Source organism: Enhydra lutris, unplaced genomic scaffold (assembly GCF_002288905.1).
Source record: "Enhydra lutris kenyoni isolate GAN:26980312 unplaced genomic scaffold, ASM228890v2 scaffoldscaffold21, whole genome shotgun sequence".
NCBI classification, from domain to species: Eukaryota; Metazoa; Chordata; class Mammalia; order Carnivora; family Mustelidae; genus Enhydra; species Enhydra lutris.
The window spans coordinates 29,033,649-29,056,115 of NW_019154105.1; the positions used below are offsets into that span (position 1 = coordinate 29,033,649).

The window sequence follows — 22,467 nt, forward strand, 5'->3', positions numbered from 1 at the left end:
TTATGGAGGAAAACAGGCAATGCCCTTCTTCCTTCTAAAATCAGTTTTTTAAAAAATCAGATAACATTATGAAGAAAACAAATTATCTGTATATATTGCTTTTAGTGTCTTAGGAAAGATGTAGCCAGCACTCTAACTTGGTGATTTTGTGCATGTTTTTCTTAACAGTGCATCCACACTCAGATTTTATTACAATGAATGAAAAATTTAAAGTAATGTAATTCCTTTATTTTCTCCTGGACCTTACTACTGAACACCCTACACCATAGCTCTGCATGGACGTTTAAAGGTTTCTTAATCTGAAAACAGAGCAGAATTCTTCTTAGTCAACTTGTTCCTCCCCCCTGACTGTCCCACTAGAATGTTGCTCTAGGAGGCAGGGACTTTGTCTAATTCAATATTGTTTTCCCAGAGCTGAGAAAAGTGCTTGGCATGGGAGCATTCAATAAATATCTACTACATGAATGAATGAATGAATGAATGACAGTACAGCCTGTGAAAGGGTATGGTGGTAAGTTGTGGGTGTCAGCTCAGCTAAGTGACTCAGCTAGCTGTTTAGTCTAGCTCTAGTCTAGAGGTTGTTGTGAAGGTATTTTGTAGATGTGACATTTCTAATCAGTTACTATAAATAAAGGAGATTCCATTTAATGATGTGGGCTTTACCCTATCACTGAAAAACACTAAAAGCAAAAACTGAAGTTTCCTGGAGAAGAAGAAATCCTGCCTCAAGATAGCACCAGAAATTCTGCCTGAACTTCCAGCCGGCCTTACAGATCTCACACATAATTGTATGAGCCAAGTCCTTAAAATAAATCTCTTTTTGTATGTATGTTGGTTCTGTTCCTATTGGTCCTGTTTCTCTGGAGAATTCTGACTGACAAAAGGGTATGGCAAAGATCATAAGGGTGGTTTCCAAATGACTAAAACATTGAGGTGGTGGCTGTATTTCTTCCCTCAACAGAACCCTGAACAAATGTACAAATTCATTTTCTAGCTTGGGGCTAGCCTTTCTCCCACTCCTTCCATGTTACTCCCTCTCCCCTTCTCTCCATTCCTAACACCCCCAAACGGTGCCTTAGGCTGTGAAAAAATGTTGCCACTCACTGAATTGAACGGTTCTGGATATTTTCCATATGTAAATAAAGCAGAACTCATTTCAGTATAATTGGAATAAAATATAATCTTGTTTTCAGTGGCAGTTTTAAAGCCCTGTTGAGAAATACCTCTGGGCTCAATCTACTTTGCAAACAGAAAGTTATTTCCTTCTTGCTAGCCAATTCAATTAGATTCACATTTACTGAGTGGTTCTGAAGTACAGCACAGGAAGCCAAGGAGAGAGATGTTCGAACAGGAGGAGCTGCCTTTCAGAAGCCCACAGTCTATTTAATTGAGGTTGTCCAGTGCGAATGGCTGCCTTCACCTGAAGGGAGCAGAGAGCCACAGAGCCAAGTCTCACATCTGCCCATCCATCCTGCTCATAGAATGTATCATGTTCCTGCTGTTGCTGTCAGTCATCAGCTCTCATCAGGGCAGCCAGATGGCAACCCTTTCATCTCAAGTTCCTGAAACCTTTTGGTTTGGTGGTGGGAGGAGGATGGGAGGCTTTGCTGAAGATGATCTACGTGTCTCTTTGCCATGTCCTGACAACTAGTGGTAGAAGCAGAAACTTTAGTGTCCTTTCAAGAAGCTATAGAAGACAGAGCAAACTTACGTTAATCTAAACAAATGTGCACTCTCTTACACAGGAATTAGAGAAGGAAAAAGAAGTAAATGAAACAAGTGGCAATTTTCCAGAACATTACTCAGGTAGATAAATTTCTCCCAGATCCCCTTTCTTTGCCTTGTTTCTCCCATTCAGTGTATGAGTAGATTCAAATGGCTTTAGATTTGAACACAGCCTGATTCTGACCACTTTTCCCCATCATCATGTCTAACTGCATAATTGATCTTCCTCTTTCCAGGAAGGAAGCCCGGTGGTCTTTTCTTTAAGTAGCAGCTGGAGTAATACTTAAAAAATGTAAACCAGATCATGTCTCCTCCATTTAAATCTAGCTACTCTCCAAGACAAAGAATAAAATCCAGATTTCTCATGCAAACCTGCAAAGCACCCCGTGATTGAGCTCCAGCGGGTATCTCTGCCCTCACTTCCTACCACTCTGCCCCTGGAGGTCTCTGCTCCATCCACACTGGTCTCTAGTTGGCTGGCCCCTGATGCTCCTAAGACCTCAGGGCATTTTCACCTGCTGTTCCTCTCTCCTGGAATGATCTTCCTCAGATGGCTACCTGCCTAGCTCCTTATCATTTCGCCACCATCATTATCATCATTTGCCTTATACCATGTATTTATTTACACATTTGTCATTCAACTGTGTTGTAAGCTTCAGGAGGGCAGCTGCTGTTTCGTTACTGTCGTTGTCTATTGCTGTGTATACCCCGTGCTCTTCCAGAAAAGACGCTGATACTGCGAAGGAGGGGCTGAGCAACTGTCTATAGAATGAGGAACTCTGAAACCCAGACGTGGAGTCGTCTGTCTGAATGCCATTTGAGTTTCAATGGCCAAGGACATGTAAGTGGTTAGAAGCTCTAGGGTCGTGGTTCTCAGACATTATTGTGCATTTGAATCCATTGGGAAGCTTGTTAGAAATAAATGTCTGAGCCCATTTCATCCTAAATTAAGGTCTTCTCGGTCTGCATTTTACACAAGCATTCCAAGGGCCCTAGCTGATTTTGGTGTGCCTAAAAATCCACAAAGCAGTTAACTTATTTCAGGCAGCTAAGAAGGAATTACAAATATGCGCTGTTGAAGCCTGAGAGATACGGAACATCAAGATTGGGGAGTAATTTCTTAAGCTGTTGTGAGTGGGAATTTATTAGCTTTGAGAAGAGAATGATAAAAACAAGAAAACAAACTATTTTATACATAAGATCATTTTATACATGGGCTTAGGGAGTCCCAATATTTGAGATGAGTGCTTTTTATAATTAAATATAAAATGCATTATAATCAGCAAAGTCATTGAATTGTGAATGATGAAAATAATGGCCATTTTTTTGGCTTTATCTTTAGTGAATCCTCTTAAAATATTCATCCTAAATCTCTTCAGTAACGTTTTGCTCTTCAGGTAAACAAAAGAGGGATTTTGGTCAGAGTAACCATTGTTTTTCACATGGTCAAAAAGGAGATATTTAAAATGTGTGATGTCAATGTGCATGTGACTGTCTTGGGGTTTGTGGGATACTGCTCTTATGTGGATAAGTCCTTCTTACTGTATCCCATTAGTTATGATCTTCTTATTGTATTAGCCATGGTTTCCTAGATAATCAGCAATGCACATCTACACTTTATTCCTCCCAAGTGGAGAATATGATGAAGTAAAAAGTGGAGTTATCAAACACTTTAGATTCTAATATAGAGATTTCAGGAGAAGGAATTGCTGAGAAGAGTGTTGGGGTGCGTGGGTGGCTCAGTCGATTAAGAGTCTGATTGATTTTGGCTAAGGTTATGATCTCTGGATTGTGGGATTGAGCCCTGAGTGGGCCCGCGGACGTCCTGTCAGGCTCTGTGCTGGGCGTGGAGTTTTCTTAAGATTCTCTCCCTCCCTCTGCCTTTGCCCCCACCTCCCTCTCTCTAAAAGAAAAAGTATCAACATAGGTTGAAAGCAATCTATTAATAATGCACACACACCTTATTATCACTATTGACTATCCCTAATCAAAATAAATGTCCTTCATTGAAAATATTTATTATATAGATTTTTAAATTTTGAAAGGTACCAAACAGTTTTCACTTTAGGAGAGGCTTAAAAATCTCGTTTTTGTAACACTAGGAATATAATAGGAAAAAATGTTTCCAATTACACATGAATTTTAAGAGCATCCTATTTGGTTTTATAATTCATTGATTCATTAGTTCACTTATTTTAAAATCATATAAGTGCCCGTTTTGTGCCAAGCTCTAAGACGTGCATTGGAATACCAAAAGTGGAAGAGAAAAGTGTCTGCATTCAAGGCTTCTTCTGTTTTTCTTTATGGCATTTTTATTATCTGGCATTTTTATGTGTTTTTATGTGTATTTATGTCTGTCCTGTTCATTTTTTTGGTGTGAGGTATTTGTGTGTATGATGTTCATTATCTTTCTCTCTTATCCAAATGAAAGGTTTCGTTTTATTCACTGCTGACTATACCCCGTGCATAGAGGGTATTCCTATAGTGTGTTGTCATTAAATATTTGTTAAAATTAAATACAAAACATTTCTCAAATTAAAAAACAAGGAAGCGTAGTGTGCAGTGGAAAGCTGTAGGAGGAGTATCAACTTAGCTTGACGAATGAGGGAAGTCAGGCAAGAGGTGAATTCTGGGGAATAAGCCAAAGTTACTGAAGAGTGAAAACATGGCAATCTGGGAAAACGGTGATCTGTATTTCTGGAAAAAAGAGTGTGTTGGTGAAGGGGGAGCAAGGAGGAATGAAGCAAAAGGGGAAAGCAGAATGAAATCACAGTGAGAGCTGGATCCCACGTTAAGGATTATGGTGGATATTCTCCTTTAGGCAGAGTTGAAGGTGGATTATGGTGGATGCCTATTGGTTTGACCTGTCTCATTCCATTTCATCTTCTTCTGATAACATTACCTGACATTCCTTGGTGCATGTGGTTGAGTGCAGGGGCCTAAGTGCATCTTTGAGGCTCCAGGGATAGGCATGTGACCCAGACTTGGGCATCTAGCGTTTTCTGTCTTCCTGGTCAGAGAGATTGATTTCTGCGTGAGAATATGACTCAAGTTGATCCAAAAGATTTAATCCTAAGATTTTTTTTTTTTTTTTGTAACTTTTGCATTTAAGACAGTACTTTCAGGTTAAGGTTATAAAGCTTTGAACATATGAACTTAGGCATTTTGGAACCACCATGAGGGAAGGGTCTACTGAAAGTAAAGCCAATATAAAGGAAAGCAGAGTTAAGAGATGAAGAGAGATGTTTTCTGATGACATTTTTTAAATATCTGGATATAGCCACATGTGAAATTAAAGCCATTCATGGACCTTCCATTTGTGTGTGCAAAAAAACCCCCCCAAAACAGAAAACAAAAAGAACACAAAAACCAAAAAACCCATCTTTTTCTTTAAGCCTGTTAAGTAAATTCGATTTCTTTCTCATTTACAGAAGAATTCTAGCTGTTTGGATATAGAAGAAAATGGACACTAGATGCAAGAGAGAAAAAGAGAGAGAGAGAGAGAGGGAAGGAAGGAGAGGGAGGGCGGAAGGGAGACTGATTTGGAGAGTCCTCGAAAGGAAAATAAGACTGTGGAAGCATCTAGAGATGAGCTACATTAAGCCGACTCTGGAGAACAAAGCATGAACTGAGCCAGATTTGGGCAGGGATTTGAGGACTAAAGATGTTCATGAACTGTTAACACAGGCTGTCATTAGAAATCAAAGGTCCTGCCCGAATTTCTCCAAAATCCAAGATGCTAAGTCAGAAATGTTAAAATTTCATCAAAGGTTGAGGGAAGTGTCCTAGTTGGCCTCAGGACAAGGCAGAGATGTGGGGTAGGTCCCGGGCTCAAAGGCTAATCATGTACGTATCCATCTGTGTCAAGCTAGTTTTAAAGAAAGAGCTGTTGACTTCTAGGATGCCTGTTTTAACATGCATTATGTATCCTGGAATTAATCACAGTACAGAGCTGATTTCCATTTAGAAAGTTGCCTGAAAGTGTAGATGTCTAAAAGTGTCTGAAACTGTAGATGATACACTACAGAGACTAGGAATGAGAGAAAAGAGGCCCCATTACAGTTTCAATATTTGGCTCTGAAGGGAAATTCTATTTCTTAACTGTTAGGGTTACAAACTGCACATTTGGTGTGAATTTTTGGCAGATCCCACTGATGTCCCCCGTGACTTCAAACAACTTTGAATCAGTATGTGATTACAGATTACCCATGCAACCATTCCCCCTTAGGTGAATCTACTTACAAGTGGGAAAGCATGTGGCCAATCGACACAACCATGTCTATTCCAGGTTAGTGTAAAAGTGGCTCAGAAGTGGCTTACTTACAGCCTACTCATCCTGTGAAATCGATCTTTCAAAACCCTAAATACCATCTCTAGCTCAAATGATGCCTGAGGGGTTCATGAATCTACAGTCTTTATCACCTTGGAGGTTGAAACTCTCCTAATGTCTGGATTCAGCATCTGCACTCCTATAAAAGGATGCTTCAGTGCAGCTGATGGAAATATAAATCAAGAAAAAGCAAGCCCTTCTGACGCTTCAGTACAAATAACCCTTGACATGACTGCCCAGCCACGGCTATCAAAAGTAATGTGTAATAAATGAACAATGCCACGCTGTGCTCTATGGTACCAAGGCAAATATTAGGGTCCCTCAAATGAAAATTGTCTGGGACCACAGCACATATATCATTTGAATTCAGCTGTTTACAAGTATCTGAAAGGAAAGGGGAGGATCATCCAACCATTATAGGAAAGGAAAAATCTCATATCATTTTCTATTATTTTTTAAAATTTAACCAGGTGTAACATTCTTATCTTAACTGCTGGAGACAATACAGTGAACAGATGAAGTAATACACTTGCTTTTTTATTGAAGATTATATCTATCTGCTGCTAGAGGACACTGCCATTCAGAACAAATAGTGGGGATTGATATAAATCATGCTTTAAAAATATTAAAAATCAAAGTGATAGAAACAGTAAGAAAGTTTGGAGCAGAAACTAAAGTGGATTATAGATAGTCTTTTTCTTACTTATTATGAATATGTAAAGGTTTTATAAAATATAATGTAACATTCAGTAATTTGGGTGGTACCTAAGCACTCATCCTAAATACATATTATGAATATGTAAAGGTTTTATAAAATATCATAATGTAACATTCAGTAACTTGGGTGGTACCTAAGAACTCATCCTAAATGCTCACTAAATGGAGAAGGGTTCTCTAGGATTTATTCATTCAACAAATATATATTTGTTGTTGTTGTTTTTTGTTCTCTGTACTAGCCTCTGAGTAAAGAACAATAAATCAAATAGACAAGGACCTTGATGCCAATCCTTGGGAAACTTGCAGTTTAATAGAGAGACAGACATTAAAAAAAATAACTAAGTAAACATGTATTCACTATTGTGGTATATTCTGTGGTGGAAAAGCATAGGATATGGTGAGGACAAATAACAATGGTACAAAATATAAACCAACAGTGGGTTTGGTCAGTTGAGGCATCCTTGAGGTAGTAGCATTTATGACAAGAACTAGTGCAATGGAAAAACTGAGAGATGGCCAATGTTAACATTAATTTCACTAATCTTTTATTTAATTATTTTAGAGTGTGGGCATGTGATGGGGGAGGGGCAGAGGGAGAGAGAGAGAATCTTAAGCAGGTTCCATGCTCAGTGCAGAGCCCAGCATGGGGTTTACTCTCACAACCCTGAGATCATGACGTGAGCCAAAATCAAGAGTTGGATGCTTAATGGACTGAGCCACCCAGGCACCCTATTCTTGTTTTTTAATCCTTTCTTCTGTTGTATAGAATCTGGTGCTAATCCATCTAATGCATTTTTCAATTCTATAATTTCCATTGGTTCTTTTCCATAGTTTCAAATCTTTTTCTGAAACTCCCCATCTCTTCATATATTATATTAATCTCTTCCTATGGACTTTATTTTAAGCTTTTTATTTTGAAATTATCGTAGATTCCTAGAAAGTGGCAAAAATAGCACAGAGAGGTCCCATGAATCCTTCACCCAGTTTCTCCCATTGACTACATCTTATTTAACTATTGTTCACTAATACCCAGGAAACTGACATTGGTATAAAGTGTATCTAGCTCCCTGTAATTCTATTACCTGTGAAGATTCTCATAACCACCACTACAAGATACAGAACTATTCCGCCACTGCAAAGATCTGCCTTGTGCTACTTCTTTCTAAACAATAACACTCAATTCCTCCCCTCAATCACCAACTCCTGGCAACGACTGACTTATTCTTCAATCTCTATAATTCTGTTATTTCCGGCATATTATATAAATAGAATCATACAGTGTATAATCTTTTATGATGGGCTTTTTTTCCCCACTCAGCATAATGGCCTTGTGATCCATTCAAGTTGTTGCATGTATCAGTAGTTCATTACTTTTTATTGGGCTAGTGTTCCATATTATGAAAATACTAGTTTGCTTAACCATTTGCCCATTATAGGGTATTTCAGTTGTTTTCAGTTTTTGACTCTTTCCTATGAATTTCTAAATATGTTAATTATAGTTATTATTAATTGTGGTCCTTTCCTTTTAAGCCAACATCAAGACTTTCGCAGTTTTTTTCTAGTGACTAAATCTTTTCTCTTGAGCATGTTTTCCTGTTTTTCCTCATGCCTAGTAATTTTATATATATATACATATATATATATTTTTTAAAGATTTTATTTATTTATTTATTTATTTATCAGAGAGAGAGAGAGAGAGAGAGAGAGAGCCCAAGCAGGCAGAGTGGTAGGCAGAGGCAGAGAGAGAAGCAGGCTCCCTGCTGAGCAAGGAGCCCGATGCGAGACTTGATCCCAGGACCCTGGGATCATGACCCAAGCCGAAGGCAGTGTCTTAACCGACTTAGCCACCCAGGCGTCCCTTTTTTTTTTTTTTTAATATATTAAATATAATATATTTTCCTGATGAATGTTGGGTTTTGTTTTAATGGACAGTTAAATTATTAATAGGTCACCTAGAATGTGTAGTGACTTGGTTTTATGTGTAGTTAGGCTGAGTCTATTTTAGTTTTTCCTTGACTCAAGGAGAATCCCTTATTTTTGTTCTTTTTAAACCTTTCAGCTATTTTTCCTTTCCAGACTTCTTAGCATTTTGTACATTTGTAGTTCAGGGATCAACCATGGATTTGTGGTAAGTTTATATTCAGATTCTGAGTTTCTTTTGTGGTTCACTTTCTAAGATTTCTAGGAACTCTGGAAGTTTCAAACTCCATGTTCTGACTCATCAAACCAATAAAACTGTAGTTTTTTGTTTTGGATTTTTTGTTTTTTTTTTCCTGAAGTTCTGCTGCCCCACATCCCCAGACTGGTGCGGAGAAGCCTCAGGGCAAAGATGTAAATAGAGATTTAACACAGGGTCATTCTCTTCCTTTGAGGATTGATTCTCTTTTAGTTTTTGCTTAGTTTCAGTTATTCTTTTATGTTATCAAGCAGATTTTAATAGATTTTTGCTCAGGGTTTATAATTTTTAATCCACAGGAAGGTTAATCCAATATAAACTACTTTTTCATGTCTTAACATGATGTGTTTATTAATTTTGGCATAATTTTGTCTCTTTGTGTTTCTGTGAAAAGCATTTGTGGAGGTTTTAGTCTAGGTGTCTATGGATAAAAATGCATTTTTATCTTCTTTAAGTGTTTCATCTCCTGGCAATTGGTGGATTTTTCTGTGCTTTCTACCGGGATTAAAATTCAAAGTGTCAAATTTACCTGGGTTAAGAGTTTCCTGATTTGAGATCCAGTGAAATCTTACTATGTTTGAGTCCAATGTTAGTCAAAAAGCCTGCTTATCAGTTAGACAGACACATTTTACTTATTTATTTTCTAGTCACTAAGTCCTCTTCAGAGCAATATATACTATACCTCTCAGTATGATATGACATACAAGGCTTTCCTTTTGCTGTTATGTGTCCCATAGCACCTTAGAAAAGTTCTTTGATATCCTGGGGTGGAATCAAGGCAATAGCCGCAGAGTTTGGTTAAAGTTTGTTTTATGATCTTTTTAAACGATCTGAGTGAATTGATTTCAGTTTGCTTGGGCTTTCCATTTAATCACCTTTCTAGAGTACATTGCTTTCTGAGCCAATTGAAAGACCACGTATTCTCCTTGATACCTTTCCAAATTCTACCTATCTTTGAGTGCCCATCCAGTTCATATCTTTGGATTTTCCTACCAGTGAACCTATGCTACTTTATTTATGTAGGCCTTTTCTCCATGATATATCAATTAACACACATTTCTAGCCATGCAGAGGACCAGCTTTGGTTTAGAAGGCAACTGAGATTGGAATGGGAACAGAAAAGAGGTAGCCTTAAAAACTTCTACTAAACATACTTTTAAAGCTGGTATGGTTACAAACGGAAAACGGGAACCTTTTCCTTTCAGATATGCTCCTCAAGGTAGGTGATGTCCTGTTTCATTTTATAGTCTAATCACCTCCTATAATTTTCTTTTCCAGAAAGATCAGAAGATTCTTGAGGGCAAGTATCATGCGTCCTCCTTCTCCCATAGAATCTAGCATAATATTTCACATAAGAGTAAAAATTTATTTGAATGAGTTACTTTGGATTTTGACCATTTGGCTGAATATGTTTGGTATTTTTCCCATAATTTTCTAGTTACTTGGCAGTGTTTGTCCAGTTTTGGTATCCTACTAAAGAGCATGAAGATACATCTTGAAGATTTATAGCTTGGCTTCTGCCTGATTCTCCAACCACCTCTCGTATTACATTTTCTCCCTCACTTGCTATGCACTTGCTACACTAGTCTTCTCTTGGTACTTTCCCACATCAAGCAATTCCTTCCTCAGAATCTATGTCACTTGTCATTTCCTCTGCCTGAAATGGGCATGGCATGGTTACTGCTGCTCATCACTCAAGTCTCAGATCAAGTGGTAATGTCTCTGAGAGGTCTTCCTGATCACCTGTTTTTCGTTCCTTGTTCCCTTGAATCTGATCCAAATCATTTATTTACCCATTGCTCTGTTTTACTTTCTTCATAGCACTTACTACAACCTCAAATTATCCTCTGAATATGTTTACATGTTTACTGCCTCTCTTCCCACAGTAGAATCTAAACTCTGTGAGAGCCAGCCACTTTGTCTCCTTCAGAGAAGTAGTCGCAATGTTCAGAACAGTAGCTAAACCAGTGACTATTTGAGTTGTCATTTGTGTGCCATCTTGAAAATAATTTATAGTGGATATGGCATTTCAATGTACATAATTTTAAGTTGATTTCAGTGAAACATGGCATAGAAGCAGAGGCAAAAGAGATGTTCTCAAAGAATAAAAAAGGCATTAATTTTAATTAATTCTACCCAGCATAAAAACAGGTCATAAGATTTACCAATGAAAAGCAAAAGAAAAATAGTCACAATGTCTTATATATAATGATAAGAGCTAGGTAGCTATAATGATAATGAGCACTCATTATGTTCCAGGTATTGTTACAAATATAAGGCTCTTCAAAAACTCATCTAGTCCTTAAAACAACTCTGTGAAATAGGTATACTATAATAATCTCCATTTTATGGATGAGGACCTGAGGACAGAGGTAACATGAGTCACATAGGTTGATTGGCCTGGCCGTATAAAGCCAGGAAATAGCAGAGCTGGGCAGTTTCATTCCAGTCTGTGGTTTTAACCACTGGGCCATATTTCTTTATTTCCACTTAGAACAGAATTGAGTCACTTCAGTTCTCTCATTTATTTATCAAGCAAATCTGGCATTATTCTTCTGCATACTGTTTTACAACTATATAGTTTAGAATAAAAGATAATGGACTTGGGGTTGAGTTTTAGGCCCAGGTATGTTATTAACCTATGTTAATTCAACCTAACTTCTTCAATCCTCAGTTCTCAAATATATAAAAGGGAGGAGGTGTTTGAAGCTGTATTAAAGAAAAATTACTTTTTTCCCTTGTTATGGGAGCCTTGAGCACCATGCTGCTGATAAATTTTGGACGAATATCGTTAGGAATATTTAATATGTTACCTGAACTTTATTCATCTCCAGTTTGTTCTTCTCATTGGCGCTCTGGTCTTGTTTGCTGGCTCCCTTTTTCTGAGGGCCTTTTCCAAAGAAGATGTAATTTACAAAGGCATATTCCAGCAGAGCCAGGAACACAAACACGAAGCAACCCATCAGGTAAATATCAATCGCTTTGACATAAGGGATCTTTGGCAAGGTCTCCCTGAGGTGGGTGCTGATGGTTGTCATTGTCAGCACAGTGGTGATTCCTATGGAAGAGAAAGACACGGCTTACTGAACGCACTCGTTAAGCTGCCCTTTAAAGACCGAGAAGAGGGGCGCCTGGGTGGCTCAGTGGGTTAAGCCGCTGCCTTCGGCTCAGGTCATGATCCCAGGTCCTGGGTTCGAGCCCCGCGTCGGGCTCTCTGCTCGGCAGGGAGCCTGCTTCCTCCTCTCTCTCTGCCTGCCTCTCTGCCTGCTTGTGATCTCTCTCTGTCAAATAAATAAATAAAATCTTAAAAAAAAAAATAAAGACTGAGAAGACAGATGCAATTTCCTTATTGGTGCCCCAGAGTGATGGCAGTAATGCCATAAAGCATTGGGCAAAAAGAGTGGACATTTTGAAAGACAAAGTTGCAGGCTCCCCATACAGTCCATGAACAAATCATAAAACAGGATGTACCATTAATGGAAGGTTGGAAAACATTTTTTTTAAAATAATGCACATGGGGGACGCCTGGGTGGCTCAGTTGGTTGAGCAGCTGCCTTCAGCTCAGGTCATGATCCCAGCGTCCTGGGATCGAGTCCCGCATCGGGCTCCTTGCTCGGCAGGGAGCCTGCTTCTCCCTCTGCCTCTGCCTGCCTCTCTGTCTGCCTGTGCTTGCTCTCTCTCTCTCTCTGACAAATAAATAAACAAAAAATCTAATAAAAAAAAATAATGCACATGGGCAAAAAAAAGTAAATGGGAAGGCATATCAAAATCCCATTGATAGGTTTACTGTCTATTGTCAAAACGTTTGTCATTCTGTTACACACCACAACTTCTTTCTTCTCTCAGCATCTCTCTCATTTTCCTACTAAACCTGTTCTTGTGATACTAATGCCTACGACAGCCACTACCCAACTGAAAGCTGGTTACCAGTTTGAGGAGACCTACTTCATTCCATATATCTAGAATACCCAGGCCACAAGGTCAGTATTACAGATTATTACACTGATAATGCATCATTCATAATGAGACAATTCTAAAAGAAGAAATGTATAAGAAAGTTCATGATTTGCATCAATAACTTGATTTCTGTCGTTTTTAGATATAATCTTGTTGCTTTCATTTTTCAAATATCACCTCTACTGGATTCAAGAGTCAAGAATGAACTAGTTTCCTGGAATCAAGAAAAGACTTCCTGAAAAATTCAACGTGGATTTGTGAAGAAGAGTAAGACTGTAAACTTTCAAAAGGAAAATTCTGGTTTTGTCTACTTTGTTAAAAACAGCTTTCTTGGGGTACCCGGGTGGCTCAGTGGGTGAGGCTTCTGCCTTCGGCTCAGGTCACGATCTCAGGGTCCCGGGATGGAGCCCTGCCTTCGGCTCTCTGCTCAGCAGGGAGCCTGCTTCCCCCCCTCTCTCTCTGCCTGCCTCTCTGCCTACTTGTGATCTCTCTCTCTGTTAAATAAATAAATAAAAATCTTTTGAAAAAACTAGCTTTCTTAACCATATAATGTTTGCATGGCCGAATAAAAAATATTTGGTGTTGATGACAGTGATGATGAAATGTAATTGAGAAAAGCAAGAATTGAAAGGAAAGTTGGAGCCTAATGTGGATAATTCATGCTGCAATACTAATATTACACATTTATATAGCATATTACACTTTTAAACATTTTTATTACAGTTTTAAACTTTTTTTTTAAAGATTTTATTTATTTATTTGACAGAGATAGAGATCACAAGCAGGCAGAGAGGCAGGCAGAGAGAGAGGAGGAAGCAGGCTCCCTGCTGAGCAGAGAGCCCAATGCGGGCCTCGATCCCAGGACCCTGGGACCATGACCTGAGCCGAAGGCAGAGGCTTTAACCCACTGAACCACCCAGGCGCCCGCACTTTTAAACTTTTAAACACATATTACACTTTTGTGTTTAAAAGTGTAATATGCATTATCTTATATGGCTAATATAAGATATATTATGATATATAAGATAATTATGCGTTATCTTATATGGCTGCCATAACAGCTTGCTGAGTACAATAGGGCAGGTATAGCTGAATAAACAGAAACTCTGAGATTATTTTGCTGTAGATGACCTAGTTAGGGGCAAAAAAGCAAGGAGGGGTTAAACAAAGGCATTTAAAATAAAAGCAAAGAGAGGAGAACGTAAAACCTGAAATTTGATGAGAGTCCTTAAAAATAAAGACAGGAAATGTTAAAATGAATGTTAAAGACAAAGGACAGCTGGCAAAGAGAATGGGAGGTAGAAAATGAAAAGGGGGAAAAAAAAGAGTTTAGCACTCATTTACCTGTCAGATTATTCTAGACAAATTTCCTGATTTGACTATTTAACTTTTAGAAGAACAGATAAAATAGGAAGTCAGGATTGCCATACAGAAAGTTAAAACGGTTCAGATCGGTGATGAATTCAAATATGCTGCACTCTTATGAAATGCCATCATGAATCGTCTTACTTATTTCTTTCAATAACATTTTAAATTTTGCCCAATATAATTCTAGCTAATGTCCTTAGTAGAAAGAGTTCATTTACAAATCCACCAATCACACTTCTGTTTCTACTCCTTGGTTTAAATTTTAAGGCAAGAAGGGTTAGTAACTAAATGCCTTTTTTCCTTAGTTAGGTTTTAAAATAGCACTGATTTTACATTTCAAAGAAAGGATGAAGTCAGCATTTTTATGTGATGACATCTCTAATCAAAATATCATGAGCTTTGAGGACAGACGTGTAAAGAGAACAATTCATGACCTTGATAGTTATTATTTCCTGCTGTGGACATCATCCATTGTTTTTTCCTTAACCCTATTATACATGTACTCATGTTTGTAGTCAAATAATATGTGCAGATTCATGCCTCTGATGGGACAAACTATTGGTTGGCTTTCCTTAGTTTTGGAACGTTCAAAGATTGAGAAGGGACTGCCAGAACTTGACTTTGTGAGCCATTAGAAATTACTCAACCATTAGAAATTAGCTGTAGAGATGACAATTAGTTTAGGTGTGAAAGCGTGTGCTGAGCATCTAACCCAGTTGAGCTATCTCAAAAGAAATGATATGGATGTCAGCTTAGCTGGAAATGATGCTGTTACGTATTTGGGGTGTGGTGTGGTGTGTGTGTGTGTGAGTGTGTGTACGCTCATGAGCACCCATGCATGAGAATAAGCCCTAGAAAGTGATAACTGAAAGGGCTCTAGGATCAAATAATGAAGCAGACCCACACATGCTCAGATTCATCAAACAGACCTCTCGTATTCTAACTTTCCAAGGAGCCCTTTAAAGTCTCCAATATAGCCTTTCAGCTTGTAGCAATTACTCAATCATGGCAAGATTAATTTTGTATTTTGTTCCCTAAGGAAGGAAACCATTTTTATTTCATCCTGATCACAGATCATTAATCCAGTTGATGAATGTCTGTGCCTTATTCAAGTGTGATGAGCTACATTTAACAGAAATTCGGATCCCCACGAGTTAACTTCAGTTAATGTTTGAAAGATAGTATTGCCCAACAATTTAATAGCTTGTTAATAGTCACAAGGTTTAGCTTTACCAAATCCATTTGAGAATAACGAATTGTAAATGTTCTTCACTGTAAAAAGCAGGGACCAAAGAGGAAATCATCACAAAGTTGGTAAAAATTAGTGTAATGAGAATTTAAATAGACTCTAAGAAGCACTTATACGGTTAGTATTGATTAATATTGAGTATATTCCAAGATTTTTTTTTTTTTTGGTAAAATGCTAAAAAGATATTGCATTGTAAAACATTCATCCTAAAAATGCTTATCCTTAGATGCTTTACTGTCAAGGACTATTATGGTAATCTCATTCTTTGACTTGCTCTGAGAAAAGCCCTTGCCTATATTTTCTATCGTTGGTTGGTTGGTTGAAGCTAAATCCTACCAGCTCTGTGCAGTGTTGGGAATGCATTACCTAGTGCAACTCTGGCTGCAGATGCATCGTAGTTGATCCAAAAAGACACCCAGGACAGAATTGTAATCAGTGTGGAAGGCATGTAGGTTTGCAAAATGAAGTAACCAATGTTTCTCTTGAGACGAAAACTCAGTGACAGTCGTGGATATGCCCCTGAGTTAAAAAAAAAAAAAAAAAAAAAAAAAAAGAAAGAAAGAAAGAAAAGAAAAAAAAGAAAAGAAAGGAAAGGACAAAGGAAAAAGAAAAAAAATCAGATCTCCATTTGGTAGGAATCATCTTCTTTAATTTCACAGTACCCCTGGTTAATTTTGGGGGAAATATCCTCACCAGTTGTGAACTCCACTTTCTTGGATACCATCTTGTAGTCGACAATTGAAAACTGAGGAAGCTCAATTTTATTAACTCCTGTTACTGCTCCCTCTCCTCCATTCCAGTAAAACTCAATGTCATCAGTGGTATAGCCATCTGAAACCAAGAAATATAGCATAGTTAAACAGAGCTCCTTTGGTCTAGAAATTCATTTTGAAGACAGTTTGGGAGCTGGAGAGGAAATCCCCAGCAAGTGGTGGTGAGACGACAATGCTTTCTATCTAGATGGCATATAGGTCTCACAATGAGCACTATTCCTGACAGGCTGGTTTTGTCTGTGGTGATAAGATGGATGTATCCAACTTTACTGGACATAAACTCTGTGATCATTCAGTAATATCTGTTATCACTGCTCCATAGTTATTTCCTTGGCATCTACTAATGGGAACTCTTTGGTTAGATAACAGGATAGCTAGGGGTACCTGGGGGTAGCTCAGTTGGTTAAATGCCTGACTCTTGATTTTGGCTCAGGTCATGATCTCAGTGTCAGGATAGAATGTCACATTTGGCCCCACACTGAGTGCGGCGTCTGTTTGGGATTCTTTCCCTCTGTCCCTCCACTGCTTACACACATTCTCCCTCTCTCTGAGGTAAATTAAAAAAAAAAAAGGATAATTGGATTCTAGTACCTTGAGCATAGATTTTTATTATGCATCATATAACAATAATAAGTAATAATCATTGAGCACATATTTATTAAAAGGGAAACAGGAAGGATAAAAGGATGAAGTATAATGGAAGACCAAATTTGTATGTACTTATTATATGATCAAGACATTTAAAAAAAGAAATACACATTTCTTTTAGAAAATTAGGTAAACTTCTATTCATGTATTTTTATTATATCTAATATATAGGGGATAAATTAAGAACTACATGAATTTTTTCACTAAATTTTTAAAATCGAAATATAGTTCATATACAATATTACATTAGCTTAGGGTGATCAGTAATTCTATACATTATGATTTTTCACTGTAACAAGTGTAGAAAAACTATGAATTCTTGATAGTAACTTTATAGCTTAATATTTATGAAGATGAGCTTTTCTTAATTTAAGAGGAATGTGTAGAGGATTATAGATTGCATTAGAAAGGTCTAGCCTTTCCACTTCTACTCCCACTTGCTAGGAGTTTAGCTTGGTTGTGGTCATATAAAAGACTAACTTGTATAAAAACAATGTACGAGGGCGCCTGGGTGGCTCAGTGGGTTAAGGCTTCTTCCTTCAGCTCAGGTCACGATCCCAGAGTCCTGGGATGGAGTCTCACATCGGGCTCTCTGCTCAGCAGGGAGCCTGCTTCCCTGGCCCCTGCTCTGCCTGCCTCTCTGCCTACTTGTGATCTCTGTCTGTCAAATAAATAAATAAAATCTTAAAAAAAATAAAAGCAATGTATGGATATATTTAAAAATCTAAAAGTCATTTAAGGCATATGGAAGGGTATATTTGTTTCTTTCTATTTGGTAGAGACAAAGAAGATAGTCCTGAGTGCACTTTCTATTTATATTCACCTCAAATAAAAAAGCATCAAATCTTTTTTTCCATTAGAATTACTAGGGTTTGTGTTTCAAAGATAACCATATAATGTAGTGAACATTATGCTGACCTACTTTTGATTAAAGTCAGTAATGTATTTTTATTTATTTTTTTAATTTTTTTAATTTTTTTTTAAGATTTTTTTAAATTTATTTGACAGAGATAGAGATCACAAGTAGGCAGAGAGGCAGGCAGAGAGAGACAGAGAAGCAGGCTCCCCGCTGAGCAGAGAGCCCGACGACGTGGGGCTCGATCCCAGGATCCTGAGATCATGATCTGAGCTGAAGGCAGAGGCTTAACCCACTGAGCCACCCAGGGGCCCCAGTAACGTATTTTTAAAGAGATTTAAAAAAACCCAATATATCTAAAATTTAGAAGTGCAGTGCCAAGTGCCAAAGGATCACCATCAACATAACACTGCAAGAATGTAAAAAACTTTAAGCTTTGGGTTTTTTTTTTTTTTTTTTGAAGGGAAATAAACTTGTCTTAACTTTATTACTTTAAAATTCCCTAACTTGGGGGCGCCTGGGTGGCTCAGTGGGTTAAAGCCTCTGCCTTCAGCTCAGGTCATGGTCTCAGGGTCCTGGGATAGAGCCCCACATCGGGCTCTCTGCTCAGTGGAGAACCTGCTTCCTCCTCTCTCTTTGCCTGCCTCTCTGACTACTTGTAATCTCTGTCTATCAAATAAATAAATAAAATCTTTAAAAAAAAATTCCCTAACTTGTCTTCAAAAAGCTCTTTTTTGAATTCTTATTCCTTAACTCATTGAATGCACAACTCTTTTACTTTTGTTACTTTTGCCACTCTATGGAGGTTATTATTTACTGTAGTATGTTTCAATATATCTTGTTTTATTTATTTTTAATTCATTTCCTTCTAGGTCCAAGAACTTGCCTTTTCTTGAAATGGCAATCTTCCAAGTGCATACACAGAAATAGATGATATTTACTTTTAACTGTTATTCCTGGTGTCAGAGAGGCTGTGAGACCTTCTTTACCTGCTGGTTTAGAATGATCTACATCTTATTGGCATATTGACTTAATGGTATATTGGGGATTTGTACCAAATTCAGGTATGGGTCTATAAAACTGTGATTCTTTTTTTTTTTTAAGATCTTATTTATTTGACAGAGAGAGAGACAGAGAGAGGGAACACAAGCAGAGGGAGTGAGAGAGGGGGAAGCAGTCTCCCTGCTCAGCAGGTCCCAGGACCCTGGGATCATGACCTGAGGCAAAGGCAGACACTTAACCACTGAGCCACCCAGGTGCCCCTATAAAATTGTGATTCTTAACATTATTTTGAGAATCTGATAAAAACTTCTCAACTCAAGAGACTGAGAAGACAAGCCACAGACTGGGTGAAAAATATTTGTAAAAGACACATCCGATAAAGGACTGCTATCCAAAATACACAAAGAGCACTTAAAACTAAACAATAAGAAAACAAGCAACCTGATTAGAAAATGGGCCAGACACCTCACCAAAGAACATACACAAATGGAAAACAAGCATATGAAAAGATGCTCAATATTATATATTTTCAGGGAAATGGAAATCAAAACAATAGTAGTAAGATACCACTACATATCTATAGGAATAGATTAAAGTCTGGAATACTAACACCACCAAATACTGGTGAGGATGTGATGCAATGGGTACTCACATTCATTGCTGGTGGGAATTAAAATTATACAGCCACTATGGAAGACAGTTTTGCGGTTTCTTGAAAAACTAAACATCCTTTTATCATGTGATCAAATAATCAGTTGTGCTCCACAGTGATTACCCAAAGGAGTTGAAAATTTTTAATCATACAAAAACCTGCATGCATATGTTTAGAGAAGCTTTATTCATAATTGCACAAACTCAGAAGCAACCAAAACATCTGTCTTTTTGTAGGTGAATGGATAAATAAACTGTGGTACCTTTAGATAATTGACTATTATGTAGCAAAAAGAAATGGGCTGTCAAGCCAGGGAAACACATGGAGAAAACTTACATGCATATTACTAAGTTAAAGAAGCCAGTCTGAAAAGGCCACATCCTGTATGATTCTAACTATGTGACATTTAAGAAAAGACAAAACTATGGAGACAATAAAAAGATCAGTGATTGACAGGGGTTGGGGGTGTGGAGGGATGAATAGGCAGAGCATAGAGGACTTTAGGACAATGAAAATACCGTGTATGATACTATAATGGTGGATACATGTCATTATACATTTGTCCAAATCCACAGAATGCTCAACACCAAGAAGGAATCCTATGGTAAACTATGGACTTGGGGTGATTATGATGTGTCCATGTAGGTTCATCAGTTGTAACTAGTGCACCAGTCAGGCGGAGGATGTTGATAATGGGGAAGCTGTGTAGGGGCAGGGGCAGGGCTATATGGGACATCTCTGTATCTTCTTCTTAATTTTGCTGTGAAAATAAAATTGCTCTAAGAAAAGTAAATTCTTTTAAAAAAACTTTTCCCAAAACTCCGCAGAAACATGCACATACATATGTGTAGATAGATAAATACATAAGTAAATATAATTTGATGGTAATTTCAGAGGATCATGGATCCCCCTGGATCCCATTTACAGGTTTGTTTTATTTATTTATTCATTTGTTTATTTATTTATTGTGGTTTATTTATTTACTTTTTCAATGTTTCAGAATTCATTGTTCATGCACCACACCCAGTGCTTCATGCATGTGCCCTCCTTAATACCCACCACCAGGCTCACCCAACCCCCCCCCCCTTCAAAACCTTCAGTTTACTTCTCAGAGTCCATAGTCTCTTCATGGTTCGTCTCCCTCTCTGATTTCTCCCTTTTCCTCTCCAGCTCCCAATGTCCTCCATGTTATTCCTTAAGCTCCACTAGTAAGTGAAACCATATGATAATTGACTCTCTCTGCTTGACTTATTTCACTCAGCATAATCTCCTCCAGTCTCGTCCATGTTGATACATTTACAGGTTTTAGAATGAGAACCTCCTCTTTGAAGGAAAATGGCTAGTGGCAATATGACAGCTTAAATTCAACCCCACTGGTCTCCCTTCCACTTCTAATTCAAAGTCCTGCATATAGTAGGATCTGGGGAATGTGAGATTAAGTTAGAAAGCTGAGTATAAGGGCTCTTTCGGCCTACTCAATAAAGGGTACTAACATCTGTGTGACTGGAGGAATTGTTTTTTCAGTCCTTTAAGGAGAGGTGTGAGAGTTAAAAAGGTAGGCTGTCTCAGAGAAAGAGATCACCTCCTGATGTATCAGCAGGAGAATGACAACTTACCAGGAGCTCACCATACTTTCCCCCTAGAATATTGTTTCTATTTATGGTTCTCTGGCAGCTGGGCCCAAACCCCAAGTTGTATGTAGGAAAAAACAACAATGCCTATAATGGAATCTGATAGTCCTATAGAAGAAAAACAAGCAGAACAACCAAAGTAGATGGCCCCTAGTGAAAAGAACTGTTGGAGGAAGTAGACAATAGTCTGAACTCTTCATTTCCCACCTTACTAGAAATATAGGAACACTTAAGAAAATATATGATTAAGTATATTTGATTAGAGCACAAAAACTTTCCTTGTACTAAAACCCATAGACTTTAATAAAAGACGTTTGAGATAATTGAGAAGATGGTTACGGGTGAGGCCAGATTAATGTCTTAGAAGACAGTTTGAGAGAAATATCTCAAAAGAGAACAAAATTATAGAGTTTTATAAAGTATGAAGAAAGCATAATGTCTTTGAAGGACTCATCTAGGAGATCTAATATATAAACAGTATATTCTTGAAAGAAGAAGAGGAGCCATATAAATAAAAAGAAGACACAAATTCTCTTGAGCTTAAAGAATAAAGTAGTTTACAAACTGAAGGGTTCAGTTTGTAATTGTAATTGTGATATCATTCCTGTACTCCAAGAGTAAAAGAATAATCTTAGAATTTTCCACATAGGAAGTACAAGGTATTTTCAAAGGAAAACATATTGGGCTTCTTATATGGAAAAGAAAAGCTTATGGAATAACATCTATAGAACATCTAGAGTATAGATAGGCAAAAAGGACAGCAAATCTGAGATCCAAGAGTCCCATTCCCTGCCAAAATACAATATACAATATACAAAGATCATGGAACATATCACTCAGGGACTTGTTTGAGGAAACTATTCTACAGAAAATCTGACTAAATAAATGAATCAGGATGGATAAATAACACATAATAAGAGAAGTCACCTTGGAAACGGGAATTGTAAAGAATCATAAGTCCACTTTGGTTAAGTCTGTGCAAACAAATTAGAAAGTCTGAATGAAATGGAGGAGTATCCTCCTTTTAGCAAAAAGCATTTGCTAAAGTCCAAATCTGAGATAGAAGATCAAAATAGCTTGATTTCATTTCCTACAAACAAGCAAACCCCCACTAGACTCAAATATTTAAGAATTTATAATTCTATTACTACTTAAATAGTTCCAAAGTAATGACTGAGAATGAATACTTCCAAATTATTTTCATAAAGTAAGTAGAGCACATTATTGAACAAAATCCAGCAGTACATTAAAAAAAAACAAAGCACAACTAGTGGCATTTATTCTAAGAGTGCAAAATGTTCAATATTAGAAAATTCTAGTAATATACTCATTATAACAGATTTAGAGAGAAGAAAGTATATGATTATTTACACAGGTGCCAAA

At 37.6% G+C, this 22,467-nt stretch overlaps 1 protein-coding gene across 2 annotated transcripts in view; it reads right to left on the minus strand.

Moving 5' to 3' along the window:
- Window positions 1–22,467, minus strand: part of LOC111149058 (gamma-aminobutyric acid type A receptor beta1 subunit) — a 419,687-nt gene that overhangs the window by 5,962 nt on the left and 391,258 nt on the right. The window contains exons 6-8 of one of the 2 annotated variants that reach the window (XM_022505961.1): window positions 16,216–16,353; window positions 15,889–16,041; window positions 11,762–12,006 (exon numbers count right to left, since the gene is read on the minus strand). In XM_022505961.1, coding sequence (XP_022361669.1) covers window positions 11,762–12,006; window positions 15,889–16,041; window positions 16,216–16,353 — 536 coding nt within the window. The remainder of the gene's footprint in view (window positions 1–11,761; window positions 12,007–15,888; window positions 16,042–16,215; window positions 16,354–22,467) is intronic. The other variant, XM_022505962.1, reaches the window with a different exon arrangement.